Source organism: Botrytis porri (genome assembly GCF_014898465.1).
Source record: "Botrytis porri strain MUCL 3234 chromosome Unknown BPOR_004, whole genome shotgun sequence".
Lineage (NCBI taxonomy): Eukaryota > Fungi > Ascomycota > Leotiomycetes > Helotiales > Sclerotiniaceae > Botrytis > Botrytis porri.
The window spans coordinates 783,668-801,966 of record NW_024066078.1 but is presented as its reverse complement, the minus strand read 5'-3'; the positions used below and the strand labels follow the sequence as shown (position 1 = coordinate 801,966).

The 18,299-nt window shown below is 42.9% G+C and overlaps 4 protein-coding genes across 4 annotated transcripts; 2 read left to right on the top strand and 2 right to left on the bottom strand.

Annotated features, from left to right (window-relative positions):
• Positions 1-4,214: 4,214 nt before the first annotated feature.
• On the top strand, positions 4,215-7,024 carry EAF01_003224 (uncharacterized protein). Its single transcript, XM_038911478.1, has 3 exons — positions 4,215-4,767; positions 5,057-5,625; positions 5,687-7,024. The coding sequence occupies exons 1-3, from the start codon at positions 4,534-4,536 to the stop codon at positions 6,957-6,959; spliced, it is 2,076 nt and encodes a 691-aa protein (XP_038772713.1). The 5' UTR covers positions 4,215-4,533; the 3' UTR covers positions 6,960-7,024.
• A 671-nt stretch (positions 7,025-7,695) lies between these two features.
• Positions 7,696-10,399, bottom strand: EAF01_003223 (uncharacterized protein; the record flags this gene model as incomplete). The annotated part of the gene is made up of 2 exons (XM_038911477.1): positions 10,157-10,399; positions 7,696-10,035 (listed from the first exon to the last, which is right to left on the bottom strand). Exons 1-2 carry the CDS (start codon positions 10,262-10,264, stop codon positions 7,696-7,698), a joined length of 2,448 nt encoding a protein of 815 aa, XP_038772712.1. The 5' UTR covers positions 10,265-10,399.
• A 426-nt stretch (positions 10,400-10,825) lies between these two features.
• Positions 10,826-11,497, bottom strand: EAF01_003222 (uncharacterized protein; the record flags this gene model as incomplete). Its single annotated transcript, XM_038911476.1, has 1 exon — positions 10,826-11,497. The coding sequence occupies one exon, from the start codon at positions 11,495-11,497 to the stop codon at positions 10,826-10,828; it is 672 nt and encodes a 223-aa protein (XP_038772711.1).
• Positions 11,498-15,299: 3,802 nt separating this feature from the next.
• EAF01_003221 (uncharacterized protein) lies at positions 15,300-18,077 on the top strand (the record flags this gene model as incomplete). The annotated part of the gene is made up of 3 exons (XM_038911475.1): positions 15,300-16,131; positions 16,189-17,297; positions 17,361-18,077. The coding sequence occupies 3 exons, from the start codon at positions 15,300-15,302 to the stop codon at positions 18,075-18,077; spliced, it is 2,658 nt and encodes an 885-aa protein (XP_038772710.1).
• Between the last annotated feature and the right edge of the window lie 222 nt (positions 18,078-18,299).

Sequence of the window (18,299 nt, the reverse complement as noted above, 5' to 3'; positions counted from 1 at the left end):
AGGAATAGATATCGTAGATCAATAAGGGGTATTCGTAGTCTGTGGGCTATGACGAAGGTGGTTGGCAGATTGACTAACGACGGAGTTCTAGGATGAGGATTTAATATCAGTAACGTGGACAATTTATAATGCAGGGAGAAGAGCTGTGGGGCGAAGCACTTGATGTATGTTTTCGAAAATGGTGACAGGGGAGAACGATGGAAGAAGACAACGAAGACTTCGATGTATTATAAGTATATCGTAAGAAGTACAGACGATTTGGTGCCCAGGGCACGATGAGGTTTAAATTGGGCATCGGTTTTTAAGGCAATCGAGATTAAATCGATAACTGAAGGAAATTGTGGAAAAAGTAGACATACCAAGGATGGAATTTTATGCTTAGTGAATTAGAATTGGCCGTGTGCGTAGTGTGTGTGTATTTGTATGTTGTTGGAATATCGAATCGGTGTGAGTGGTGAAATACTTTTTTGGTTGATGGTGAATGCCGATGCTGATTTTTTGATATTTTCACGAGATAGAGTAGAACGAAAGTAATCGTTCTGATGGCAAAATAGTGATTAAGAGGATTGAAACTAAGTTCGCGACGAGAGAAAGTCAAAGACCGTTAGAACGTTCTTCGTTGATCGCTCTTCGTTCTTCGTTCTTCGTTCTTGGTTCTTTCTCTCCTCCTCTGCGGGAGATTTAAGGCTGGCTAATCGGTCACTGCGGTGAGAGGTTCTCGCCAGGGAAAGAGGGACGAGGTGTGGCTGGATTTGAAGCTATCTTGGAAGAAGTTACTGTAGACACTCCCAAACACTCAATTATAGTTTCGAAAGTGTTACTCGAGTAGGACTCTTCTCAATCGATGCGATGCAGAAACACACCAGTATAGTCTGGCTTATGCTGTCTTATTATGATGATGATAAGTAAGATTGACAATCAACAAGGCAGTTCCCTTTTGAATCAGAACAGCTTCATAAAGTTTTCGATATAACGGGGGATCACGATTCGCAAAAAAGGAAGGAAGAGTGAAAGTGTGAAAGTGTGAGATAAAGGAGAAGAGATATGGATTTTTAGGTTACTCGAGGTAAATGAGGTAAATGAGGTAAATGAGGTCCAACATGGGTTGAATCTACTAATTATGTGATAAGTTGGTGGTGGTGGTACCCAAGAGTCGGGGAGTCTTTGAAATCTTCTAATGAACGATGATCAAAGCGGCTTGTGGCTCCGTATTAACGTATTAATGTATAATGTATAATGTATCAATCTAGACTTTATGAATATGAAGAATACTTTCCGAGAATGAGCGGCGATGAGCATCGATGAGCAATGGAAAGATCGAATAATGCTAACAAGAAGAAGCTAATCGTCCGGTGCATCCGTCGTTCGGGCGAATTATCCTTACCTCTACTTGACTTGCCGCTTTACGGTAATCTTCTGCTTGGGAGTGATTCAGGTATATTCGTCCTTGATTACATACACATTTCCCTATACCAAAACCTCCAATTTCCTCGCCGCCTTGAGACTCTATCGACGCAGTCTGCGGTCTTTTACGAATCCCGATATATCCAATTTCCTTTTTTCTTTCTTTTTTTCCAGGATTGAAATGGCTGGAAGCGTTAGATAACCCCAGATGATTGGTTCCAAAACACCAAAAAGAGTGGTTATCTGGATCCGTTCGACTTTTACATTCTTGGAATTGACTGGTAGGGCTGTCAAAAACTGCGACGGAACCAATGAGAAGCTTGCCTTTTGTGCAAATTATGCACTTTATTTGGATTCTGAGTTTCCTATGGGTTTCCAAGTTGTACTTTTGTGCAAACTAATTACTTTAGGTCTGCTCTAGTCTCAAGTCTCTAGGGCATTTTTGCAAGACCTAGTTACCCTCTATAAGGTACCTAGGTCAATTCTCGATTCTCGATGCTCAAGGGCTGCTATTGTAAGGTAAAGTCTTGAATTTCATATTACTTCATTTAAAGCTGCTAGATTAGTATGAAGAGAATGAAATCATCGATTTCTTCTGTTTGTTGGGATGCATACCGGTACCTCAATGCTTCTTCCCACTTCTTGCATTTGCGCTGACTTGGTACCAGACTTCAAAACGATCGCTAGACACTCCTTTACCCCTGACCTAGTCGGTGTGTACCATATCAAACAGCAGCTGGTACTGCTGGCTTTTCTCCCAGACTCTCACTCCCACTCCATATAAGCGTATAAAGCGTAACGCGCGTGTCATGATATGTTTGACGTTTGCTCTTGAAAATTGCTTTTAAACGTTCCTTCGCTCAGTTCACTGCCACGATACACCCATGCCATATGCCAATCTACGCGTATCTCAACCCCTCACTTGTATCAACTCTCCATACAATACCAAACATAGTGTATAAGTGGAACATCACCTGCCCTCCTTCATATGCCCTCTCTCTTTTCAAGAAATTCGGTCGCGAATCGTGACAATGCAATATTTATACTTTTAATATTATCTTTTGTCCAGACGAAAGCATGTCTAGATCCCATGACTATGATATCACTTTGATGCATACTCTTCAAACGTTCCTAGCATTGCCCTTGAATGAAATCTTGCTCGAGAAAGCACCAGTCGAGATCCTTTAAAAGTATAAATTCATCAGACGTTGGGATCCTTGGGTCGGCTTCACATGATTGTACTTATGATACACGCAGTAGACCTCCGTAGGTATTGGATGGCTTTTGCATTGGATGTGTACACTGTAATTTTGAAAGCTTATAAAGCTTATAGTCAGCCGTTTCTCGAGAGAGAGGGGTACTCCTTGAATTAGTAAAGCATAAATTGAAACCCTCATTTTCTGACCACCCCTGTTTTAAAACAACCTAAAAAAGATTATTCATGAAATTTTCCTATTGGATTTTTGTATATATAATTCAGATCATTTTAAGCTTATTCTGAAAATTTCTGATTTTTCTGATTTTTCTAGATGGAAATCTTAAGCTTCAAAATAGCAATTTTTAAATTTGTATTAAATTTATATACGAATTTTAACTTTATTAAGACCTTTGATAACGTTTTAATCAAAATTATTAAAGATAAACTATTCATTTTTATTATAAATTTATAATATAGCTATTCTAAAAGATTTCAAAAAATTAAGAATATTATAATAAATAAGTATTTATAGAGATACTTTTAAAATTATAGGAATTATTAATTCTCGTATAAAATGTATTTCTAAAACTATTAATATCTTGAAAAAAATCCAAAAACCTTTATATAAATTTAATCTTAAAACCTTCAATTATTTAATTAGTTTTTTTATTTCCTTATTATGATTAGAAAGTAATTAGAGATTTAAACAGGATGTTAAATTCATATGTAATTCTTATATAAATTTAAAAATCGATATCTTGAGGCTTAAGAATTTCATCTGGAAAAAAGTTGGAAATTCGAAACTTTTGCTATATTATTAATATTGATTTATAGATTCATTATATCAAGTTTCATAAAATTATATTCAATTTTGATAGGGTTATCAATGGGCTAAAAAAAGTGATTTTTGGTGTGAAAGGGTGGCCTAAAACAGGGGTGGCCAGAAAATAGGGGGTCCAACTTAATGCATGTTAATAGCATGAAGAAGTTCTTAAGCTTAAATTTGATACTGTTACTAGCAGCTTTCGATTTAGTGGTTTTGTGAAAGGTCTAGAAATCGAATATCATATAAGTTCATCGACCGATGCCATATTATTTCACTATGTGGGAGTGGGCGGGTTGGAAGTTCTGAGCTCCCTCTTTCTTTTTCCCGTTGCTACCGGTGATGGGGGAGTTTCGGTACGTACCTGGTGGTGACTTGAGGTCGTGTTCCCATTGTTGACTCTTTTCACACCAAGATTGAATGTCCACCAATACATACAGTCTGAAGCATCTATACCTCGGTATACGAGATATATATATGGGTATGATGACTAAAATCATTGTAAGAACCGGAAGTACAGATATGCAGGTAGCACGTGGGTAGGTGCCTGTGAGTATTTGACATCGAAAAAAACAAACACGGACCTGAGTGTGATGCCAGTCAAGATGTCTCGAAATTGTTATCCGTTCAACACCCGCCAGTTCATATGGGTAACCTCGGAATGTTGCCTGAGGACACTGTCAGGTGCCGCAACAATCCGCTCGGAACCTTTCCGCATCTGGATTGTTGGAGGACACTGGATGTACCTACAATATGTAAATAGTTTCATGTCAAGATAGGTATACCATACCGTACATTGAAATTCTTCATTTTCTTCATTTTCCACCAATCTTTCTTGCAAACATCAAGCAGACTTACTCAATTGTCTTCACCAAGTACTTACTTCTACAAGTTTGAAATTCACCGCCGGACTTCCCCTTGAGTCCCCCACATCCCGCATCTCATTCTCAATATAGTAACACACCCATTGCAAAATCTGTTGAGAATCGCTTCCCCTTTCTTCATCCCTTCCCCTCCCCTTTCTTCATCCCTTCCCAATTATCCACTTGCAGCACACTCCTCTTCCCCAAAGTCAACTCGAACACTACCATTTTATCAAACCACAATTATGCGTTCACAAATTCCTCCCAATGGGTCCGAAACATCGCCTACAGAACTTTGGCGTCATCCGGATCCCACTTCCACGCGCATGTACGAATTTAAAGAGATTGTTAACAAGAAATATAACTTGAACTTAGACAGTTATGATGATTTGTATAAATGGTCTATTGAAAACATAGCGGAATTTTGGGAGGAGACTTGGTTACTCACGGGAATTAGGGCGGAGAGGGGGTTTGATAAGGTACGTAGGGTGCTAGTTTTCGTATTGTCATGTGATGGGTATGATTCTTTAGGCGGGAATATTGAGTTATACGCTAGATAGGGAGACGGGAGGTCGACCAGGTCGAGCGCGTCTTCTCTTAAGGTGCAATCTGGGCTGTGAATGAGGGAGACAATCGAGAAAATTGAAAGAATGATTGATTTGAGGCGTAGTAGTTCTATCTACTACTTTGATATCAGTTTGGCTCACAAGCAAAGAAAAGCTTCTCGCAGAGGAGCTCTACACATTCTTGCAAGACTGACAATAATAGGTTGTGGACAATAATGCCGCAATATTTCCTCGACCCAACTTCTTTCAAGGATCTCTCCTCAACTTTGCCGAGAATCTCCTTTACCCCGCCAATCTCACTATTGACCCAGATTCTCCAGCTATCATCGCCGCTACAGAATCCACTCGCCATACTGTCTCATGGGCCGAACTCAGAGAACAAGTTCGCAAATGTACCAATGCATTACGAACGCTAGGTGTCAAACCTCATGACCGAGTTGCTGGGTTTGTAGGAAATCATACCAATACTGTTGTGGCAATGCTAGCTGCTGCATCGATAGGAGCAATTTGGACTGGAGTTAGCCCTGATACAGGTGTTGCGGCTGTATTGGATCGACTCGTGCAAATTGAGCCGGTCGTACTTTTTGCTGATAATGGGGTCGAGTATAATGGAAGATTTCATGAGAGTTTGAGTAAAACACGTGAGATTGTTAAGGAATTAAAGGGGCTTGAACGGCTCATTATTTTCGATACTGTGAATATTCCAATTGGAATTGAAGGATTTCATATCAAGGGTGGGAAAGCAGAGACTTATGATGAGTTTTTGAAGAGGTGAGTCATTTGAGTATCTTTCGTTTCCATTTCTTCCCAAACACTTACTTACAAAATCTAGCGCTACTGATCCAATTGCCCCATTGAAATTTACACAACTCCCACCAGATACTCCACTGTATATTCTCTACTCTTCAGGAACAACCGGAAAACCCAAATGCATCATTCACTCTTCTCTAGGAACTCTCATCCAACACAAGAAGGAACACATCCTTCACTGCGATATTCGTCCTGGTGATCGCCTTTTCTACTTCACAACGTGCACTTGGATGATGTGGCATTGGCTCGTATCCGGCTTAGCTTCTGGAACCACTATAGTTCTCTACGACGGATCACCTTTCAAACCGCATTCCAATCTCTCCATGCCTCTTCTCATCCAAGAATTAGGAATCACCCATTTTGGAACCAGTGCGAAATATCTCTCCATCCTTGAACAAAATAACATTCTTCCCTTGAAGCAAAATATCAATCTCTCCACCCTCCGCGCAATCTACTCTACTGGCTCACCATTAGCTCCTTCAACATTCAAATACATCTACAACGCATTCCCTCCAACTATAAACCTCGGGTCCATAACAGGCGGCACAGATATAATCTCCCTCTTCGGTGCCCCCTCCCCCCTCTCCCCCGTCTACACAGGCGAAATCCAAGTCCGCGCCCTCGGTATGTCCATCACCGCCTATTCTCCCTCCGGATCTCCCGTCCCAGCCGGTGAACCAGGAGACTTAGTGTGCACCAAACCATTCCCCAGTCAACCCACCACATTCTTCTCGCCCTCTACCTCTCACAGCTCAGAAATCTCATCAAGCCCAACCCCAGGCGACAAGAAATACTTCGAATCCTATTTCGAAATCTTCCCTGGTGTATGGCACCACGGCGATTTCATCAAATTCTCCCCCACCACAGGAGGAATCTACATGCTCGGCCGCTCAGACGGCATCCTCAAACCCTCCGGTGTCCGCTTCGGCTCGGCTGAAATCTACAATATCCTTCTCAAACACTTCCACGCCGAAATCGAAGACGCCCTCTGTATCGGACGACGACGTCCTACCGATGACGACGAGACGGTTGTTCTCTTCTTGAAGATGGCTTCGGGTTATACGTTTAATGAGGAGTTGAGAGAGGGCATTAGGAAGGTGGTAAGAAAGGAGTTGAGCGCAAGACATGTACCCGGGATTATCGAAGAGTGTTTTGAGATACCTGTCACGACGAATGGGAAGAAGGTCGAGGTGGCGGTGAAACAGATTTTGTGCGGCATGGATGTGAAGATTAGTGCGAGTGTGGCGAATAGGGAGTGTTTGGATTGGTATCGGGCGTGGGCAGGGAGGTGTTAGGGGTTGGGGATTGGAGGTTGAGGATTAGGATTAGGATTAGGAGGAGGTGATGTGAAGGATGAGAGATGAAAGGGGAGAAATAAATGGTTGAGGGTATATAAAAAATCAAAATTAGATTAGATTGTAGTAGATTGGGAGAAAGGAAAATATCAAAAATAGAAAGGGAGAATAAAATGAAATAGGTAGATATAGTTTAACAAATTAACAACAGTTAAGAAGAAAATAGATATTATCCATGTATGCTTATTACACTTACGCTACTATATACCTCACTCACTTCTCGTTTACACTCAATACCTACGTACGTATCGCGTCCATATACATGCGCATGTGCATGCAAGAAACTATACAGATATTCTAAACCAAATGCGCTTGCACATAGCCCGAAATACACAGTACATGAAATCGAAAATGAGAAGAGTCATATATTCATTTCATTGACTATTCATCTCTCATTTATTTATTCATTACTCTTAGGTTTCAAGTCTTAACTCTCGAGTCTTTCTCATCTTTACCTCATCCAATCCTACCTACCTACACTACCCTAATCCATCTTCATGTATATAACAAACCCCACAAAAATGACATTTCGCTTATCCTGTATTTGCTCCATATCATATATCCATAATCAGTATACCCGCCAAACACCAAATGTAATTATTATCATTCATCCAATGATCCATTACACCCACCCAACCCAATACAGCTGAGGTATTTCACTACAACCCACCCCCAACTAACTTTTCCTATTCCTCCCACTCGTTCTCGTCCCCATCGCGCCTTTCCCACTATTCCCTCCCCCATTCGAGAAATCTCCAATTGTCCCTTTTCTTCCCAATCCCCTCTTCGCCTTTTCCATTTCCCTTACCACGCTCATTTCCCTCTCCACTACTTCTTTTCCCTTTCCTTCCATGATCCCTTGAACCATCATCTGATACTCCTCGCCTTCTTTATCCATATATCCCAACTGCGTCGCGGGAGGAATAATTTTCGCCACTTTCTCTCTATCGCCTTGGAGATTCATGAATTCGTTCATTTCATCTTGGCTTTCTTCGCGGGGATAGATGACCGCGGGGCCGGTGGTAGCAGTGGAGTCTACAGAGGAGGCGAGAGAGGTCGTTGAGACGTTGGAGAGGGCGCGGCCCATGATTGCTTTACCGCGGGGTTGACGGGGTCGTTTGGAATTGGGATCGCTGGATGCACTTGTGCCGTTCGGGATGGAGACGGAAGAGCCGGGACGTTTTGTTTTGGCGAGGAGTGAGCTAATGTCGATGGAATCTTCCTCGGGGGTTCGTGAGGTAGATGGGGGGCGGGAGTTTGTGGCGGGGGTGAGGTTTGTAGAGTTTGAGTTGGCGGGGATTTCAGACAGAGGTTCAGGTTTTGAAGGGGAAGGAGGGGTGAGTTCTGATGATTCGGGTTCGAGATGGATAGGGAGGGGAATTGATTCTTCCTCGTCTTTTATGGGGATGGATTCGATTTCTAGTGGTGCAAATGCACTCTCATCTAAGGGCGCAATGCGGCGTGTTTTAGATGAGGATCGTGAAGGAAGTGTATTTGATCTGGAAATAGAGCCCCTGTTTTGGCTTGTTGTTTGTTCCGGATTGCTAACGTGTCTTGGTACTGATTCTTTATTTGGGATAGGGGCTGAAGCTGGTTGCTTTGTAGCTCTGCATCTGTATTTGGCAAATGGTACTTTAGTCCCTGATCCAATCGAATCCCAAAGCCAATCGGCAGTGACAATTGGAATTTTCCATTCTTGAGCATGTTCAAGTTTGTCTTTGCGAAGACTGACTATAGATTTCGTAACAAGAACTGAGGATTGTGGAGTCATATCTTCGCAATATTCCCCCCCTAATAGCTCGGTCGCTTTCTTCACGTGAAGAATGTCAATACCGGTGAACGCTGCAGATGAAACTTTCAGGCCACTAAAACCTTCTACAGGAAACTTAGGAAATGGTCTTCCTAGAACATGTTCTTTCGGCTCGAGATATTTCTTGAGGTGTAAACATCGTTCTACCCACCAGTCTGTAACCAATTCAACCTTTGAACTGTTATTAGGATATTTTGAGGGCGGGAGATGAGATGGCACGATTATATAACTCCGCGTTCTTGAATTCGGAGCACTTAGATCAGACTCATTCTGAAGCACTTTACCATCATGTGCAACGAGATGATTTTCCAATATTTGTGTATGCTTGGCAGAAAACCCATAAATCCAAAACTGACATTCATGGAATATGCCACCTGATGGTTGGTTCGGTTCTTGAACAAGGTCAAGGGTTTTAGCTTTAAGTGGTGTAACTTCTTTGCTTTTCTCGAGTTGTTTATTCTCTGCCGGCCCAAAGCTATCACTGGTGTCCCAAATTCCGCTTCTCGACACCTGGATTGAATTGCCACTACCAACAATATCCCCCCATATACTTTGACTTTGGGTATTTAATTTCGTACTCGCAGTTCTGCGTAATTTCCTCTTGCCCTCTTCGACACTAGACATCGATTGTTCCCTGGCCCTCTTCCTCGATGAATTGATCCTAGGCTTATCTATGTCCCAAGAACCTTTTCCCCTCTCATCTATTGGTAAAGAAGGATCGTAGTATTTCTCGTTCAGAATCATTCCTCTTTCCAAACTATCTGATAGCCACTCGGCAGAGACTATCCGCAGGCCCCAACTCTTCGCTGCCTTATATTTGTTGCCCTCTGTTCGGAATGATATCAGGTGTGTGATTTGTTTTGTCAAATTCCCATCATATTCTCCCCCATTCGCTTTTATCTTTTCTGCAATATCCTGCCTCTCTGCCGTGTCATCGCATCCGGTCATGCTAATTCTGAGGGAGGTAAAGGTAGGTAGTGTATATTGTCGCTCCAATAAATCCATATCTATGTCATGATCATTCACCCAAAGGTTTCGAATTGTCGCAATCCAATCCATTGTCATCGGTCGAACATCCGGTCGAAATTGGGCAACATAATGATATTTTGGAGTATCCCAATGCCCAACGATTAGGTGGGTAACTTCGACTGTGAGATCAGCTCGAATACTGGCACCCATTTGTTCTGCTTGAGTGATTAACTCTGTCTAGAAATGAGCCAAGTTAGCAATTGGGTACAAATTAAGAAATCTGCGCTTGCATGTCGCAAACCATGCAAGTCTTGATCATTCAATACTCGTAAACATTGACATGATAGACAAAACTTACACGCTTTTCATCTGGAACATTGGTACAGCAAACAATCATGCCTTTTAAAGGTTGAGAAGCATTATCAACTGTTGCAGCATCAGGATAACCTTCATGAAGTGAGTCCATTTCTCAAGATTATCTCAAATGTTGAATGTACATGAGAATTAAGAAATGCTATTTTCCACTTTGCGCGTCTCTAACCTAGTCGCGTACATCGCGGTCTCTTTATTTATTTTGCCATTTGCTACCGCTTACTTGGCCCGGAGGCCCCATATGAAAATAATGGTCCTACTGAACTAATTTTCTCAATTTACATTTCAACAAATCGAATCATTTAAAACTTGGGTACAATTTCAGAGACTTGTTTGCTCTAAGATCTCTGTAAATGACGAGTTAAGTAATTGATGTTCGTCGACTAAAACGTTGCTTATTACTGTCGTTTTTAGCAGCATGAATATCATGTTGATATTCAATATTTACTCGAGTACTCTCAATGTGTAAGAAAGTTGCTTCCATTGTCATGTGGAGAGACTCTCCAGGATTATCTGCACAGGATCTCGTTGAAGAGGAGATTTAATTTCATTTTTGGCCTCCACAAAATCACACGTCGTATCTTCATTTCATTCTCGAGTTATATTACAAGCCAGCTCTGAAAGATGCGAGCTTGGGACGAAACCAGTCACCTATTTAGACCTCAACGAAAACCTTCTCAACCACATCCATCGTCTCTCTTACCTGCGCAAATTCTTCATCCAAACTAGCAAGATTGACTCGGTGTATTGTTTCAGCATCAATTCCTCCTTTTGCGAATGTGGCACACGCATCTCCCACCAGCACGATGTCACCTTCATCTACCAGTTTCCCATTCTCCATGATATCGACAATTCTCAAATTGCTCGCCATGCGCGTTGATGTACTGACGCAGTGATCTGTGGTCAAACCACAGATGATCAATTGCCTCACGCCGTTTTCCTTCAAGAAATTCTCCAGCCCCGTTCCAATGAATGCCGAGTTGACGTTCTTTGTCCAAGTCCTCTCGTTATAACGAGGAGTTGCAAATTTCTGAGGGTGAACTGCAGGTACCGATTTTCCATCGACTTCTATCTGTTTGATGGGATGCAGCATAGAGTTGGGATTGATACTGTGGTGGTGCACATGACAAATGAGGATAGGCGATGAGGTGCTTTGCCCTAATAATCTTTCATTGTAGTCTCTGGCCCTCCAAAGCAGCATTCCGATATTTTCCTCACACTTCGGCGTGCTGCGAGTTGCGAGATCACCAAATGCTGTTGAATGGAGAAAGCCATTCTGAACATCGATTAGGATGAGTGCTGTTTTACGATCAGTTGCTGGCTTCATATCGATAATTGTGTCGATGTTTTCGTTATTGTTTAAATGATTAATGATGATGCTGGAATATTGGTGAGTAGCTTTTTATCTTCTGTTGATATTATAAGTATTAATTTTACAGATCCAACCAGAGGCGTTCCATCTTTTAGTCTGCTGACACCAGAATATCAGGTGTTGTGTACTACTTTTGATGCTATTCACAGGCACCGTTGGGACTTGGCAAGGCGCGCCCTTTTATTGATCGGTGGAGCTATATTATTTTAACATTGGAGCTGAATCCTGACTACGGAGTAGGGAGTAGAGCAGCGACTTAAGTTCTCGAGACTTCCTCTACTGCTCACATTTCCAGTTCTCAAGGCTCCGACGAGAACATTTGATGAATTGTTGTTGTATTCGATAGTAAGATTGCATCTTTATTCTCGGGTGGGGCTAGAGACAAAGTCTAGGCGATCTCAGTTCATTAGGGCTTTGCGAAGTCTAATCAGCGGCATAATTGTTAGGAGAAGGGACATGAACTCATCCATGGCTGGGGTATCATTCTCCTCTGTCACTAATCTCAACGTTCCCATGCGTGTTTATGCTTTCGTCCTGGAATCCTACTAGTCCCAAGCAATACCGTGTCGCGCGTGAATGCTTTAGATCCTATAAAACAGTTCTACCGCTACACTAGAAGCTTTTCCACCATCTCCCGGCATCATTATGTAATCACGATGAAGTAATTTGGCTGTGGTTATGGGGATTTTGGTGGTTGACCACAAGATCACCGTGTACAGAGTAGACTGACTGGCTGCCCCGGTATGACGTGTGAATCTATTGGTGCATGAATGCAGTGGAACCTCATGCAAGATAGATTGTGAGTGACGTTCCCGAACGTTCAAACAGAGTGATTTTCCCCCCGTGAGTGCATTTTGTTTCGAAGGTTCTCCTTGATGATATTTCAAAAGCTAGAAGGTGATATACCCAGGGAAGAAGGATTGGTATTTATTAAACTTTTTTCTTCTGGAACAAATCTAATTACTCCGAATTGAGGATGATGCAAGTGGTTTAAAAGCTCGGACTTCTATGATAGGTATCCCGCACATTGAGGGGCCAGAGGGGATGCTCGGGGTGATAAGACAGCAGTTCTTCCGATCTTTACACATGCTCTAGCAGTTTCGCCAAATGAGATGTTACAAAGGGGAATATCCTCTTGGCAGGTACTGATTGCAACCTGATCTGTGCCTGTTTTGGGTGATAGGATGAGGTTATAAATGTTGAAATATGATTATGCTTTCGATATCAAATTCACGCGGGTTTTGTTTGGATGTTGACCTAGAGTCTTAGACTGCTAGGATACACTTGTCACCCTTCGTCATTGTTTCGTATGCCACTAAACAAACCATCTGCGTCTGCGTCTGCATCTGCACTTGTATGGAGTAGTTTGAACTGTGGACATGAAATTTATATCTTTTAGCTAGACTGCTGTCGATTATTGCCACTCATAAGATAGCCTGCCTTGTGGAAAGAAAACCCTGATTTGGTATCTCTAGGCCGAGAAGAGAACGTATCAGGTCAGGTTTGTGATCATTTTGGGGATATGGAAATGGCACGTCGCAGAATCGGCACGTAGTCTGTACAACATTAGGTTTTCTGGGCAGAGTGGCAGAGTCCTCTTACGAGCAAGGCTTAGACGTCAGTTGGAAACAAGTCTCGCGAGTCTATGTTGTTGCTTCAACCAACATCGAACAGGAGTTTCAGCCTTCCAAAAGTTTAAATTCCAAGGGCGAAAGGGATCCCAGACGTAAAGGATATTATTGGGTTGACACTCTGCTTGGTATATCCATAGCGAAATCTAAATACCGAAACCTCATGTGAAGATATTACAAGGGGGTTCCTGTTTTCGGAGTACCTTTTTTTTTCTGTTTAAAGATTTTTTCATTTTCATTTTCATTTTCATTTTCTTTTCTTGGTTCTGTCTGTTTGGTTGTGGATCTGACATTGACTAATTACTTGCATTTTTGACGGGCACCTGGGCATGAAAAACTTGTATTCTAGAATCTTGATATGGAAATTGATTGCTGATTTAAGTTTCATCGAAGATGAATTGGTTGAGTGATCAGTGCCTAATTGATTGACGTACTCGGTATGCACAATCACAATCACAATAATGTTGTATTGTGTTGTGTTCTGTTCTGTTGATTTGGGGAATTTGGAAGAAAGATGTTACTGACACTGGCTGTATAGATATCATAGATTTATAAAAAACCGTAATACCTGCTAGATGTCTAATAATAATAATAAGTGAGTGACCTAAAATGTAAAAGTTCGGTGCGGTGCGGTGCGGCCAGAGCCCGGCATCTCGGAATGGCACTGTCTGTTCGGATGTGGCGGGGACTTTCGTTTCGTATTCTTTTTCCAGCTACCATCGTACAGTCATCAATAGGATCATGAATGCTGTTGGACAGGACATCTAGATCCTCGAATGGCCATTGGTATCATCCAACGAAAAGTCGAGTGTGTACAGTGTACAGTAAGTATCATGTATGGTAACCATTTTTGTGCATTGTTATCCTATTCCATTGTCGTCGCCGTTATGGTCACGTTTTGTAGATTCTCCGTTGAACATTGACATCCAATTTATAGTGAAGATGCACGCTAAGAAAAATCAGAATGCGTACGATGTACAGTAGACTTAGGTACATCATCGGCTCTTTCTAGTATGTCCTAACTTTTTACACCTGGGCATCCATCACATACGAAAGGTTGCTTTCATAGGTCTCCTCCGCGGCTTCCGGCACGAACAAGCACGATGCGGCGTTTAAAATGGTTGGAACGGGTCCAGAGATTGGGATTTGGACTCCGTAAGACTTCTTACTTTTCATTCATTCATTCATTCATTCACACTCCATTCCACCGGAACAGAGCAAGCAGCTGGAGGAGATACCCACCTGGGGATCATAATAGCCACCCATCATCACGACCATTAAGCGTCTAAACTAAACACCTTCGGATCCGTTAGCCTGCTCATCAGATTCGTTGCATCTCTGATTTCCTTATCCTTTCAATTCCATTGTTCTGCTTCGAGACGTCTGCTTTCTGCCCTGTACACTTCCGCAATCCCCATCATCCCGAGAATTATGTCTCGGTATTCAACAACCTGCTGACCTGCTTCTCATCATCCAATCGTCCATTCATCGCGATACATTATTGTATGTGGGGTTTCCAGGATCCCTAGCTATACAAGCATCAATATCAACCCTGCCAGCAGATCTTTTGCTTGAATCTCGAATACCGGGAAATAAAAGGAAACAAGCATACCGCTTCTTGCAATTTCGCAGTACAATAACGCAGTACTTTACTTCGCATTCTCGTCTACATGTGCTGGCAATCAAATATAAACCTTACTCCTTGTTTTAGAAGTTGCCCAAGCATCTAACAACAAACAAACTCATAGTAATCTACCCAATATTGTGAGTCCCAATTCCTCAAACACACTTCCGTGATTTGGTTGTGCGACAAATTGCATCTTGAATCATGCCCCCCCCCTCCTTTTCATGCCCTACAAGCTTCTCCCTGCCCAAGTACATTCCTGCATCACTGCTTTGAGTCTTGGGTCATCTGGTGTCAGTGCGATCTGATATCACAATATTATAATATCGTGCCATTGCCTCGAGCGATTCAACCAGATACTGCATCTCGAATACCACCACAGTCTGCGACTACTTTCGTTTTATTTCTTACTACCCCTCATCGAGAGGATCCATACACTCATTCATTCAGCATATATGTTTCCGGAGATATTTTTCGAGAGAGTTAATCATTAATACGCAAGATGACAGGTCAAATCTCAATCCCATACTTCACTAGTCGGGGAACGGTCTACTACAACCCCCCCAGTTTCCGAGCAGACAAGACACGGAACACAACTCTTCCCATTCCACCTTGCCGACCTAGACAACGTCGACCTCATTCCATACATATCACTCGTCTACCCGCAGGCTTTGTCCCATTTGATTTGCGACCTCCATCGTCCCCACCAGGGCCTAAAAAGCCTTCCCGAACCAAATCCCAACTGAACAAGCTGGCTTCCCGAGAGAGTGCGAAGCGTGTGCTAGGTTCTGTTTTTTCGCCCTTTTCATCCCAACCTTCTTCACCAACAGCCTCTGCTGCATCATCCACGAGATCACCGAGTCCGCAAGTGAGTCGTTCACAGTCAGTACGGACCAATTCGGGGGATCGTCGAAGCCTATTTTCTAGAAGGGCCCAATCCAGTTCTGGGTTGGAGGCCGGGTCGGAAGGAGGAATAATGACTGGGCCTGGGCCTAGTAATATGGAAGCTGTGGGCATTGAAAACCGGCCCTTAGCAAGCAGCCAGCCAGAACTTGATTTGAGCCATAGAACTTCAAAGCCACCCCCAATAGCGAACATCGGGGAAAATGAAAAACCTGTTGCGTCAGGTAACGGTGTATCCGTTTACGTTCCGTTCGCTGAACCTATTGTCTATCTGACTGGTTTGGATCACGACGGTACAACTCGCAATTCCGAATCCCACAATACCCTTGGGATTCTCCGTGGCAAAGTTCGACTCAATGTTACGAAAAGCGCCAAGATCAAGTCAGTTACATTAACATTTAGAGGAAAGGCGCGAACTGAATGGCCTGAAGGTATGAAATACTCATTTCACTTACACACTTTGATCAAGGAAGCTTACAATTACACAGGATTGCCACCGAACAGAACAGAAACTTTCCAAGAAGATTCGCTTCGAACGCAAGTTCTACCATTCTTCAATGCTTTGTACGAAGGTTCTGATGTCGGCTATGGCACGCACTGCAATTACTATTTACGGGATAAATCTGGGACGACATCTGTAACCCCTCTGGATTCACCAAGCTCTGGGATATCGACATTACTCGGTGCTAGAAGTAGAGCAAGTACCCTCATAACATCAAAGGAAACAAAGAGACTGTCACTACAGAATAATCAATCCCGAAGTTTTCAAAAGGGAGACTCTCCCAACGGTCCAACACCTCAACAAAAAGGTTACAAAACTTTCCATCCTGGAGTATACGAATATACTTTTGAATTGCCAATTGACAATAACTCTCCGGAAACTACAAAACTCCCAATGGCTTCTGTGGTATGGCAAGTGGAAACTCTGGTAGAAAGAGCTGGTGCCTTTCGTGCCAACCTTTTTGGAGTCAAAGAAGTACCGGTCATCAGAACACCAAATATTGAGTCATTGGAATTGGTCGAGCCCATCTCAATAAGCAGAAACTGGGAAGATCAATTACATTATGATATCATGATTTCCGGAAAATCCTTCCCAATTGGCTCGAAGATTCCTATAGCTTTCAAATTGACCCCTCTGGCAAAGGTTCAAATTCACAAGATCAGGATTTATGTTACGGAGTCTATTGATTACCATAATAACAGTGGTGATATAACTAGGAAGGATAAGCAACAGAAGAAACTTTTACTCTTCGAAAAACTGGCGAACCAGGATCCTTCCAAAGAGTTTAGAAACTCTGAACTGCGGGTTCTCCGTGGAGGCGAGCTCTCTGTTGCAGAAAGAGCTCAAGCGCGGGCAACTGCACAGAGGGAGAGGGAGAGAATAGCAAGACAGTTGGGCACCAACCCAGAACCTCTACCTGAAGAGTCCAACAATATACTAGGCGATATCGACCTTGGGCTTGACCACTTTGCTGGCCCAACAGAATTGGAGATGTCAGTTCAATTACCCACATGCGAGATGATGAAGAAAGATGAATCTAAACGTCTTCATCATGATTGCTCATGGAAGAATGCTAGGGTACACCACTGGTTCAAGGTAAATTGAATTCTCACATTAGTTGCTAGCCCTTCGGAAGACATCTGCTTACCCTATCTTTAGATTGCTATGCGTATATCCCGCAAAGATCCTGATGACCCTACTGGTAAAAAGCGCCGCCATTTTGAGATTTCTATCGATTCCCCTTTTACGATTCTCAGCTGTCACGCATCCCAAATGCAAATGGCTTTGCCTGCATACTGTGACCTTGGTGGCCCGACTGTTCGCTCTCAAAATGAGCGTCAATGTGGTTGTCCTAATGCAGCCAGTGTGGAGAATCCGCCAATAACATCAGCCTCGAGAGCCTCTTCTCTTGATAATCTGAGACAGAGTCTCGGTCAGTCGACGATTGCGCGCCCAGAAACCGCTCAGCTTTTGACTAGACCACCACAAGCGCATCTCGCAATGAACACGGCAGTTCAACGACCAATTCACATGTTACGCAGCCCAAGTTTTGCTGCTCCTGAATATGAGGCTGATGAACCCCCTCCACCAATGCCAACACCTCCGCCCATGTATGATCATGTTGTTGGTACGCCTAGCGTCGACGGGCTCGCTGATTACTTTACAAGATTGGCCGATTATGAGGAGGAAGATCACACAGATGACGAAGACGTACAGCGAGCTTCAAATCGTGGCCGTGTGAACGTTGTCAATCCCAACACGCCAGGTGGGCGGATCGCTCGAAGCATGGACATTAATCGTGATTTCATGTTCAACGCGGCAGCTCTTAACAACCGAATGAATCGTGGTGAGGCTGCAGGCAGAAATGTCGCCTAGACAATGACTACAGTGTAAGAATCAGGCTTGGAACTGTATATGACTTTTGGACAGAACGGATGTATATAAATACATAGTTGTGTGAGATACTGGAAACATGCTTGCATGGGAATTCTTTTGGCGGGGTGGAAAATTGGACCATGGTGTTTCTCAGATACCCGGTGGGATCATAGTTATAAGGTTGGATATAATCATTCACTGGTTGGTCTTGGGTGGCGGTGC